The sequence below is a fragment of the Cupressus sempervirens genome, chromosome 3 (genome assembly GCF_028749045.1).
Source record: "Cupressus sempervirens isolate cs-2001-9-10 chromosome 3, ASM2874904v1, whole genome shotgun sequence".
NCBI classification, from domain to species: domain Eukaryota; kingdom Viridiplantae; phylum Streptophyta; class Pinopsida; order Cupressales; family Cupressaceae; genus Cupressus; species Cupressus sempervirens.
Window position 1 is genome coordinate 1,101,920,449 of NC_143120.1, and position 12,979 is coordinate 1,101,933,427.

General features: G+C 37.6%; 1 protein-coding gene across 1 annotated transcript in view; it reads left to right on the forward strand.

The window, feature by feature from the left end:
- RID2 (S-adenosyl-L-methionine-dependent methyltransferases superfamily protein) overlaps positions 1–12,979 on the forward strand; it is a 112,268-nt gene that overhangs the window by 61,420 nt on the left and 37,869 nt on the right. The window contains exon 9 of the mRNA XM_089823201.1: positions 5,207–5,339. Coding sequence (XP_089679327.1) covers positions 5,207–5,339 — 133 coding nt within the window. The remainder of the gene's footprint in view (positions 1–5,206; positions 5,340–12,979) is intronic.

Consider the following 12,979-nt stretch of genomic DNA (forward strand, 5'->3'; position numbering starts at 1 on the left):
TGCTTAAAGGCACAAAGCATACACTCAGCACATTAATGCATAAAGACATGAATAATGAAGTACACAGATGAATATATCTAGACACAAAGCATACACATGGAAACATAGAGTAGACACGTAAATATATAGTTGGCTCACAAGAGGTAGGAGCGTCCAATCTGGACCGAAACCATCTCATGGAGTGGCATCCAACCAGGACTAGAGCCATCTCTCTGAGTAACCAATCCACAAGAGGGAGGAGTTTCCAACCAGGATTAGAACCATCTCTAGAGTAACTAATCCACAAGAGGGAGCATCCAACTAGGTAGGAGCGTCCAACCAGGGCCATCTCTTGGAGTAGCTAATCTGAAAGTGGTAGGAGTGTGGAGCATCCAACCAGGACTAGGACAATCTCTTGGAGCATTTAATCCACAAGAGATAGGAACATCCAACTAGGACTATGATCTTCTCTTGGAGTAACCAAGTAGGTTAGAAACTTAATCATTTGATGTATCCAAATCCATGTTTTGTGTAATATTCTATGGGAAATTTCACTTTGACATGTTACAATTTTTATCGTGTCGGATTATTTGCAAGGGAGTAATAATCCCTACATTTGTTCCTCCATGAAGCTCCATTTGTTTGTTGTCTCCTCTTCCTTTGATGGGTTGATGTTAAGACTTCATCATCCCTTGTTTTCTTGTTTAGGTTCTCTTTTCCTTCTTTTTCGGTTGCTTCTATCCTATGGGCTTGGCTTCTCTTCCCATGTTTATCGCCTGGCTCCCATCTCTCTTTACATCTGAAACACACATTTCTTTGCTAGAGGTCCCTTGGATGACATATGTCTCCATTCATCTCTGCACTTGTAACGTAGATTTTCTCCTTTATTCTTATGATGCTCACAAATGTGTCCCAACTTCCACTTTTCTTTGCAACAGAAATACAGTCTCTCCTTACTTGCATCATGCCTATCTTTACGATTCTTTTAATTGTCAAATGGTCTATCTTTAGATGTTGTGTTTGGATTTCCCCCTTCCACCTATTTTGGCAGCAGCAAGATGCATGGCCTTTAGGATTTCATCTTTTCATGTAGGAGGGTCCAAGGCACTCACCAATCCTCTTATGTTGTCCGACAACCCTTCTACAAATATGTAAGCAAGTCTTTCATTGGATATTATGTGGACCATAATGGATAACTCTTGAAATTCTGCAATGTAGTCTTCAATAGTTCCTCTTTGCCTTATCCTTGTTAACTCAAGTGTTTTTGCGGGTGGATCTGATCAAATCTTTCAATAAGTCTTCTTTTGAAAACATCACAGGTCTTTATGTTTTTACGGTCTGGGGTAATTAGTCCATGGTGCCATTATAAATGTGCTACTCCTCCCATATTTAAAATGACAAATGTGATGGCATCTTTCTCTGTCATGGGGCAGATCTTGAGGTATGTTTCTAGTTTTTGTAATCATGCTTGTGCTGTAACCTTACCCGATCTTTCAAAGTTATGAATGCTTAGCTTCCCTGTTTTGTTTTGAATATCTTGGTTTGGGTGGTTATTTCTTCTCCTAGTAACAGTTTGTATCTTGCCTCAACAAATTGCCTTGAAGGAGATGTTTCTTTTTGTCTCGGGTTCAAGTCTAGCATATTCTATGGCAATTTCTCCCAGGTTTGGATTATTAACTTCTTCATCTTCCCTTGGAGACCTTTCCCTAAGTATGAAGGGTGGTAAGAATGCTCCCAAGGTTGTTCTTGAGGTAGCCTCACCATTATCACCTCTTGATTGGCAAGAGTTTGTATTCCCACCATTCCCTTGGTTGGTCCTAAAGGTATTTGTTATGTTTTTTAGCTCTTGGAGCATGGCTTCATTTGTTTGCTCATTTCTTTTCATGGAAGCTCTCAATTCTTACTCCATTTGAAGGGTCTTTGTATTATTTTGGGATGTAGCCTTCTTCTTTTCCCTTTCTTGGACTCTAATTGCTCGTCAGCTGAGCTGCACCAATTAGGTTCCTTCAGGCTGGCAGAACATGCTCAGATACCACTGTAATGTTCCCTTCTAGAGTTGGCCCTAATTTATGCCCTCTGAAGTTTGTATTCCAGAGTTTACCCACTCCCTTCCTTGTCTGATTTGATCCCTTGTTACTTATAAGTTCTCTTCTACGTTGCTGTGTATTTCTACCTGTGCAAACCCTTTTATTGCATTTAATGGCTCTTGAACTTATTGTTGGGTGGTGATTGGTGCTCATTATCATATATTTGAAATCTTTCCTGCCTTATTATCTTCTTTTCAATCCTTTCTGTCTTTATCTATTGCTGACTGTGTGTGTCTGATGTGATTTTTTCTACTTGTCTGTATATGCCTAATATGGTCTGTATTGTTGGTTCTTCTATCCTGTACAGATTTTCTGTGTCTTACTTGTGTGCTTTCCCTGCTGGTGGCGAACTGGTGGTTGTCGGAATTATTATAAGGATCGTTGGATATTATGATTTGGTCTTCTACTGCAAACATAATTCCTCCTTACTCCTGTATGTTGCTGCTGATTGATCGATGGCCGAGTAACTATTAAATATGCTGAGTGAGTGTATTGGATGCTGATTACTGGGCTAATGATTGTGGGGTCTGCTGTGTGTTCCACCGCTGAATTCCAGTCTTTCATGATCATTCTCCTTGCTGATAAATGGTTTATTTACACCTCCTCTACCAAAGATTGTGTTGCTGCAATATTGAAATTGTGCTTTTTCTATTTAGCTCACTGATTAGAATACATATATTAACATGCGTTGGGTTAAGATAAATATATGTACCAATTAATATGTGAAGATAAAAATGGTTGTTGCATGGAGTAAATGAGATATGTGGAATGGTTGATGTGGGAGTTGATATGAAGTTTGAACCATCTATGATTATATATATTAATATATTTTGATTAAATATTTGATTAGTATATACTATATATTATTTTGAGACAAGTTATATTTATGTTCAAAGTTCATATTAAAATTATTAAGTTATTTAAATTAATAATTTTAATTTAAATAATATTATTATTGATATTTATATGTATTTATTTATTAAGATTTTTATCTATATTGTATTAATATAAATGATTTATATTTTATTATTATTATTTTGTTTTTGGAGAGGACATCATAGTTAGGCTTTTAAAACAGGGACACGATAGGGAGGGTCCTCCTGAAGTCAGTAAGGTAGTAATTTTGGCTTGATAATCGGCTTCTCCATCCATCAATCTGAGTTCATTAGAGACTTCTACCCCTCCGTTTCCTGGAGGACTTCCCACAATCTAGTTTGTCTTTATTGGGATAATTTTGACGTATACCAAGGGTTTCATCTACTTTTGTCTCTTCCTCTTTCTCCTGGCTATATGGTTCACCAAATAACATCTCTTGTTCAACTACTTCTGATTTTTCTAATGCCATAATTTTTTGAATAAGCAGTTGTTTCTCTATCAATGTTGCCTCATCCTCCACTTCTTGTGGACGAGACAGACCTAAAACATCACATACTCCTTTCAATTTCAATGGGAGTGGAGTTCGCTCTCCTATATTTTTACCCATCTTCTTTGTTTTGATTTTGCTCTCTTTGTTCTGAGTTAGGGGATGCCATTGAGCCATTTATTGAATCCACTGTTGAATCATCTTGAAGCTTTGTTACTGTCATGGTTTTGGGCAAGATTGTGTGCAAATTTTTAGCATCAACATTTTGGATCATAGTCCATGATCTGTCATCGGGATGAGAGAGTTTAAGAATGACAAAAAACAATGATATGTCATACTTCTCTTCATTTCAATTTGTACCATCCAACAAAGGTTGCAATCCTGACATTTCTTATGGAACAAAAAACATCCTATGACTACATTCTTTTTGGTTTCAGCGGAGGGGATATGCATGGTTGATATTGGAGCAAAGTGGTGCCTCCAATCATCTTCAGCGTACAATTGGTAGAAATAAATGATCCTACCATCAGTTATGCTACAACATGCTTTTTTGTGGGATTTTTATTGTGAATGCTCTGGCTTCCACTTCTTGATGCCATTGAATACAGATTTCACATTTGTGAACTGAAAATTTAATAAAGGTAAATCAACTACTGCAAACCCTCCTTTAAATAATTTAAAAATTGGATTTTTTAAATGTAAAAACTCTAGACTAATTTGAGGTCAAGTGAACAGTGAACCAGAAGAACTTATAAATGTAAGTGGAAGCTGGAAAAGCTTGGGGAAAAAAGAGTGAAAAAAATTCATTACTTGAAACTTCTAATTTGTCACTGCATTGGTCTACTTAACCCTATTCATCACTATTCACTACTTTATATATATAAATCCACACTAAAACACCAGACTGGTGTGTTTGGTGAAGCAATTACACTTTTTTGTTCTTTTTAGCCTCATCTGAGTGAAGGTTTTAAGTTTGCAAGGATTTGACATGGCACCATGGGATTAAATTTTTTAATCCACACCGAAACACCAAACCAGGGTGTAGGGTTGGACACTTGCAAAGTTTTGATTCATAAGGAGGCTTAGAACATGCTTGCTGTATAACATGCAACTATGGATTTGAATGTGGATTGATTCTTGTGTAAGATGTATATCCACACAGAAACACCAAACTTGGGTGTTAATGAGGCACATGCAAACTTTGATTTATTGACATTGTAGCCTCTCAGGAGCAGAGGTTCTAAACTTGCCCTTTATAGAACTTGTCATTTAGGATTAAGCATCAATGAAGTGTCTTGTAAATATAAATCCACATGAAAATTCCAAACTGTGGCATTGGGTGAGAATTATTTATTTCAGAACATTAAGAGCACACACGAAAGATAATCAGTTGTTATTACCATCAATAGTGTTATCATAGACAATTTTTTTATCATTTCTCTTTATTTCAATGTGATTATTGACAATTTGACAGGGCTAATGTGTCTTGGATATACAAAATTAAATATAGAACTAATTCTCATCAGCACATGGAAGTTTCTTTTATGATTTTGTTCCTTTGCCTGTATAATAGCTCTTTGTTTCTTCTTTAGCACTAGTTTGTTGAAGTTGTTGTGCACAATCTCTAAAAATCACTCTAATTGACTTGTGTATAATGAGGCAGAAATAATATTATAATTGGTTTAAGATTCAAATTAATTTAAAGAAACACATAATCCAAATATGTAGATGAATGATAAAGAACTTGCTAATTTGGAATTTTATGTGTCTACTCCAGTACTCGAGCCAAGAAGTATTTTCTGTGTCTGATTTGTGGGCCTCCCAGTGTAAATACAACACTTCCAAAAGCTAAAGGTGAAGAGGGGGAAAGTGAGACTGATGATAATAGTGATGATGAAGAAAACAGTACTGTAAGTGCAAACTTTTTCTTCAAACATATATGATTGCTAATCTTGAAACGGTTTATGCTAAAAGTTCAGCAATTCTTCTTTTTATCTTTTATTTTTCTAAAATATATGTATTAAAGGAAGTATTAGCATGAATCTCGTTCCCCTGATTGGTAAAAGGGACCATTTTGTTATAAAATCAGTGGAAAACCTTCCTTATCCACAAAATATCTAATTATCCAATTGCTTCTTTATTGAACCTTTGAAATGCCATATTTTTTGTGAAACAAAGTATTTAATGTGGCTCCATAGAGGCCTTATCTGTAACACATAGCTTTAGTTCATACTATATTATTAATAGCATGTATGATTTCAGTAATTTCTATGACTGCAGTACTCATTTATATGGCTTCATATTCTGTCCTTAAGATAGTGCATGAGCAAGACATGGAATCACATGACATTTCATGACTTCCTTTTTTTTGAAGAGGAGCAAAGATGTAAATATGCTTTCTACGCTAATTTATTAAAGGAGGTTTCAGGAAAAACTAAATTGATCATATGGTTAGGAGGAAACAAACACAAAATAATATACCATAACATAGTGAGTTGGTGGGAAAACCTCTTTGGAAGAAAACACCTATGCTCTATATAATGTCCATTTTGTGATATTCCCGATTTTGCCATAAAACAATAATTCCAACTTCAGATGATATTAGCAATATATTATAAATATAATTCCATCAAAAAACAAAGAATTTTTAATATAATACTTAATTCTATGAATATGATTGACTCTAGATCAGCAACCAATGTCATATCTCGGATATCCTAACTTTAATTTGAAATGGTGAGCGTGACTGGTAGCACCTAGGGTTTTTGGGTGTTCAGAGCAGGATGGAGATTCAGATTCAGATGACAGTAATCTTCCTCTTTTGCTCGCTGTTGTTGTGGTTCCCCCTTCTTTGTTTTGGGGTGTTGATGGTGATTGGTGGAGGAGGGCTTGGTGTCTTTTTTTGTTGGATCTGTGGCCCTGTTTTCAGTCTCTTCTGCGTGGTCTTTGGTGTCTGCAGTTTTCCAGGCCTGAACGGGGGCTGCTGTGGCTTTTGGGGGAAGATGGGCCTTGTCTTCGAGGTCAAGTAGGGTGCTTGGATGTTGGGTTCTCAGATATACTAACTTTAATTCGAAATGGTGAGTGCGAGCGGTAGCACCTAGGGTTTTTGGGTGTTCAGAGCAGGATGGAGATTCAGATGAGGACGATGGTAATCTTCCTCTTTTGCTCGCTGTTGTTGGTGTTCCCCCATCTTTGTTTTGGGGTTTTGATGGTGATTGGTGGAGGAGGGCTTGGTGTCTTTTTTGTTGGATCTGTGGCCTTGTTTTCAGTCTCTTCTGTGTGGACTTTGGTGGATGCAGTTTTCCAGGCCTGAACGGGGGCTTCTGTGGCTTTTGGGGGAAGACGGGCCTTGTCTTCGAGGTCAAGTAGGGTGCTTGGATGTTGGGTGGACCTGGCTGGCTTGGAGCTTGTCATGGAGGAGTGGAGTCTTCTCGAATGTTTGACACTTAGTTTCTTTGTTGGAGGTCTGTTGTGGTCCCCATTTGCTCGTAGTTGTTATGTAGGATAAATTTTGCCATTAAGTTTAGTGGTTAAAGCTTTGGGAGACTCAGAGGTGACAAAAAAATCGAATGGCCAAGTTGTGATCTTAAAGTGGGAATGTTGAAATTGAAGTCCATTGAGGTCAAATTATAGTGGGTTGAATGTAAAATCCTAAGTGTATTTAAATTTTGGCTAGTCACTTAGTCCAAAGTTCCATATAAAGGCATATTCCATGCCTAAGGGAGTTAAAATCCTAATAGAAATTGATGTTCCACTCTCAAAATGGCCAAAATCCTAAGGAAATCAAAATTTCTTTACAAAAATACACAAAATCTGGATCTATAATGAATTTTCCCCCTTATTTTGATCAAAATCCTGGCTTATAATGAATTTTCCACTCATTTTGATCAAAATCCTGGCTTATAATGAATTTTCCACTCATTTTGATCAAAATCCAGACGTACCATGAAATTCCCTACTTTAATTGGCCTTCTATAAAATTTCTTGTTGGGAGGTTGGTGCCTCCATCCCCTCTAGGTGAAGGTATCGTTTGATATAGACCGATGGATTTGTGATATGTTCTTAACTGCCTCCCATGGATCCTTGTCTCTGGCTATTGTGACGTTCATTGACAACTTGAGCTTTTGGTGTAACGACAACGATGATTCCTACAAGTGGTATTAGAGCGTTGGGTTACGAGTTCAAATCCCTCTGGGCTTGTTGAAGGGGGGGATTGTTGGGAGGTCGGTGCCTCTGTCCCGTCTAGGTGAAGGTACCGTCCAACATAGACAGATGGATTTGTGACATGTGCTTAATCGCCTCCCATGGATCCTTGTCTCTGGCTGTTGTGACGGTTATTGACAACTCGGGCTTTTGGTGTAACGACAACGATGATTCCAACATTTCTAAGTGTTGAGGTTAGAATCTTGACATAATATGAATTTCCACCACGTTGGATGATATTTACTTGAAATTTTTTCCAAGTCTAGAAGTTGTTCGGATAGGGGTTGTTTTTCCCCCCAAATGTGAGATTGGAAAGTGGAAATTTTCATAGTCTGGAAGTTGTCCAAATAAGTTTCATTTTTCCCCCAAGATAGAGTATGGAACTTGGAACCTTTTCTAAATCAGGAAGTTGTCCAAACATGGGGCATTTTCTCCCCTTGAAGTGAGCATGAAAAGTGTTTTTTTTTGTAAGTATCAAGACTATCTAGACCAAGGTTGTTTCTCCCTCAAAAATGAGATTGAAGAGTAAATTTTTTTTCAAGTGTCAAAAAGTTTCAAAGCATGGCTTGTTTTTCCCTCAAGGGTGGTAATGAAGTGAAGATTTTTTCAAGTATGGGAACTATCCATGTTGGGGTCAAATTAAGAGCTAACAAGTTGATTTTTAAGTGTTAGGAATGTCCATACTAGGATCGAATTTTGGCTTTGAAGAGAAGAAAAAATGAATATTTTGAAACTATGAGAAGGAACTTGTCATCACCCTAGTCGATTTCCCCCAACCTTTTGGGATAGAGTTGAAGTTTGAATACAAACCTAGATTGATGGATGGTGATTCTAGACTTGGCCAAAATTTGAATTATCCATAACTAGTTTGATTTCCCCTTAAAGGCATTATTTTATTTATTAAATTTTTAATATATAGGAAAAATTAATAAAGTAAATTTGTAAGCTTCTAGAAGGGCATTGGACTTTTATCCCATATTGCTTGTGGATGGTAGATCAACAAGTTAATTCCTGTAAAAGGGCTATCAGCTGTAGTAAAAGGTCATAAAGCTTTATGAGAGATAGGCAAAGCGTTTAAAATTTGAAGCAATATGTCAAGTAAGAGATTGATCCAGCTATAGGTGATTGAAGCTTGGGTGAAGAAGGCAATGAGGTAACTATCATCACTTCAAGATTAGACATTTAGGATGTAGGAAAAACTTCATAGGGAAAGGTTATTGTGGTAGGAACATCACATGCATCAAGTGACAAGACTACTAGTAGGGAATTTGGAACCAGAGGCACAAGCTTGCAATACCTACTCGTATTTCTAGTTCTTCATTAACTTGGGAGATAGAGACAAATTTTGGATGATGATTCACCATAGGGTGGAGATACAAAGATTCTACCTTGAGACAATCAGGAGGCAACTTCATCCATGCATTTAGTACAACAAGATACAAAGATATTACCATCCTCCCCTATAGTACAATTGGTAGTGGATTTTAGTGATGACATGGGACGACTTCTAGCACGTAGGAAGTGGAGGATGACATGATATACGTTGAGGAAATTTGATGAAAATGAATAGATGAATAATGATATAGATTTATCTAACGTTTGTGAATGACTAAGAGAGCATGAAGAAAAGGAGAAGGGTGGAAGATGTTCTTTCTATAGAGGATATTGATACATTTTTGAGAAAAGTTGGGAGAGTAAGAGAACGTAAACCAACAAGGAAAATTCACAAGATTACCAAGGATGGAACATGATCTTGCACTGTGCATTTGGTGATATTGGGCCAACAATTAAGGAGCAAGAGTTTTAGGAATTGAGAAGCAATGTAAATGTTATAGAAGAAAGAATTGATAAAATGATAGAGGAAAGAGATGAGCTGAAAAAAAAAGCTTGATGATGGAGATGATAAAAAAATGTGTGGATCCATCAAGGCATGAGGGTACAACACTTATCCCATATGTTCCCACATCTAAAATTTTAAATTGTTCTTGCAATAGAGTAATGGAATGGGCAGAGGATATAAGGAAACGAGCATAGACTTTTCTTACAACAATAGTTCGAGCATATGAGAAGACTACAATACTTATTAGATCAATCGCAAGGAATAGAGGAAATGTGGAAGGAATTTCAGCCCATCAAACATAAGGTCATTCCTTGTCTCAAGACATTGAGAACTATCCCTAAATTGATCCTACTACAAGAAGGAGCTATTGATAAGGGGACTGCTTATGACCTTGGTTGTTGGTACCTCTCATTGGCTACTAGGAAGGCATGCACACATAGTGTGATGATATGGAGGATCCAGTCGTGAGGATACGCTCGAAGATCCTTATTGCAATCAAGGAATTGCTTGGTCTTGATATTGAGGCTTCCTACGAATCTGATATGGGAAAGTTGATGGATCAATTGAAATCAATTTATTCCACAGACAAACTCTTCTTGTGAGGTTTTCACACATCGCCCCAAAATCTTGGGGACCCCCTTTTTAATCGCCTTTAGGGCCAGTGGAGAAGGTTAGATGTATTTTTCACCCGGTTTCAACTTGATTTTCCAGAGCTATCAGTTCTATCCTTAGGCCGAATAAGTTCAAAATTGATTTCAACTTGGCAGGATAAGATTGTGAATTTTGTACTTAGACGATTTCTTTTGAAAATTTGGATTTAATTGTAAATTTGAATGATTTTCAAATAAGGAAATTTTTCGTTAGACTTAGGTTCTTGGAAAATCTTATTTTTTTTGGTGAAATAGAATTTAATTTTGTAAGATGAAGTTAAATTGCAAAATCGATTTTTACTCTAGAGGCAATTTTATTTTTTGTCATAAAATTTTAATTATTTAGCAAAATCGATTTAGAGGAAAATTGCAAAAATTGGCTTTAATAGATTAAATTTGCCTTGAAAGCTTTTGGTATTTAATGAAATTGGTAAATTAATATTAAGAAATGGCTTTTGGTTAGCCAAAATTCAACTTCAATGATGTATTAATTAGCAAACCCTCATTAAATAGAAATTTTTAGCATCCCCAAGGCACCATTCAATTTCGTTTTGCAATTTGTGGTTAATTAGTAAATTAAAAGTGCAGTTTTCATTTTAGAAAATTAAAATTTTGGCAAAGTATTTAAAGTGGGCCACTAACTTAGCTTTAATTTTGTTTTTTTTTTTCCTCTATAGGACCAAGTCGGCCAGCCTGGGAGGAAGGTGAAAGCTGCTATAAAGGGAGTCCCCTCCCATTTCATTTTCATCAATTCATTTGCTCCTCATGCTTGGGCGAATTTGAAGCAAGGGCAGATTTCCAGACTTGGGCGAAATTGGTGGAAGGCAGTTTTTTGGCGATTTTTGGGCAATTTCTCCATTGCCATTGTTGGGCGATTTGTCTAAGGGCCAGATTTTTGCGTTTTTGGGGATTTTTGCTCCACTTTGTGGGCTGCGATTTGTGCCCTAGGTGGCAGATTTTACAGATTTTGCTCCTTCTTTGCTTGGGCGAATTTTGTGGAAGAGCAGATTTTTTTCATGCTTAGCCGAATTTTGTGGGGGCCGAAATTTGTGGAAGACAAAATTCTGATTTTCTAGAGGGGCTGCAATTTTTATATCAGATTTGGGCAATTTTGTTGGGAGAAGAGATACATATGAAAGTTTGATTTTTGCATAGAAGGCAAGCGTTGGATAAGCTTAGAGGCTTTGTTTTCTAATTTGCAAAGGGATTTGTAATTCTTTGATGTCATATCCCGGGTTCCGAAAAGTTGCTGTAAGATTATTAGTTAAGGTGAAAGTCATCATCTAGAGTTGCAAGGAGTGCTTAAGCTGACATCCATTCTTTCGCTCTTTTCTAAGAATTGCACTACTTGGTTCTTCTTGCCTTTTGGTCCACCACTCTACCATCCCGTAATAGGGCGACGAGCATGGAGGATGATAGTGCAAGTAAGAATCCCAAGCGGGCAAACGCTAAGAAAGACAAAGAGGATATGACGCCCAAAACTTCCTTCTTCTCGAAAATGAAGAAAATAACCGATACTAATATCGCTACAGTGGACATGATACGGATGAGGGACAGACTAAAGGAAGGACAATCCCCCTTGGCAAAGAGGATATACAAGAGCAGAATTGTACATGCAGCAGCTTTTCCTCCTACTTTGCCTTGTCCGGAATTGATTATGGAGTGTGCATCCAGATTTGATCTAGACAGTAAATCCATCATTTTTGGCGAAAGGAAGAGAGTGTTGGCCAACATTGGCGAACAAGCAATTGAAGAGACATTTAATATTCCCCAGAGCAAGGGCATGACAGTTGTAATGGTGGATTAGGCGGCCAAATCATTTCAAGGTAACCAAGAGGCCTACTTCTCACATCTAAAGCGGAATTGGATACACGAAGGAAGGAAAGGAGTTAACAAATCAACAAGGCTTACAGTGGCAGATTTCAAGCCGGAATATGGCGATCTCATTGTTCTTCTCAGCCAGATCATGGGCCTAGCTCAAGCTATGCAATTCGAAAACTGGATGTACTTCTTCATTGATGAAATTGAAAAGGGAAAAGGAAAATTTGATTGGGCTAGGATCATAAGTGAAAATTTAGAGTTGCAACTTAGAACAGTTCAAAACCAAAGGCAATTCTACATGGGATCCTATCTGTTTTACTTAATTGCTAGATTGTATGAGAGTCCGAGACTTAGGGCCTTAGGAGAGATTGGTAATGGGCCGGGGCAATATTTGGTGCATGAATGCTATCCGCAGCTTCATTTGCACAATAACAAGGATTACAAGATGTTTTGCGATGCATTCGCCATGAAGACAGTAAGGGTATTACAAGGGGCGCCTGCTAAGAGACTTTCATCGGAAGCAGAAGCAAGGATTAAGAAGTTTGGGAGTTGGTTCATCCAATTCCCGCAATTCACATACATTAGAGTGGCAGGAAGTACAGTTTGTCCCAAGAGGCTTCCAAGATACCCGCTCGACAAGGTAGTTTTGATGGAATTGGCTAGGCAGCTTGAGCACTATGATAGAGTAATGAGGAATGAGGGGAAAACAGGCGTTTCCTTCTCAATTATAATTGGCAATGATAGTTGCCCAAATCGGGCCACCTTTGAGGCTGCGGAAAAGGAATTGGAGTGGTATCATCTAGGATGGTACAGAGCAAGGCAAGGATTCGACCCTGTTGGTCTTATCAAGGCATCTCATGGAAGCGAATTTAAGCATGTTCCCACTATAGAGGACTTTTGGGCCAATGCAAAGGATGATTTTCACGTGAGAAAGCTAGCTTTCTCGAGATTGTCGGTGAACATGATGAGAGATATCAGATGGAGAGGCCTTGATATTCCCGATCAATTGGAGGATGATCGTAGTGTGTTGAGAGAA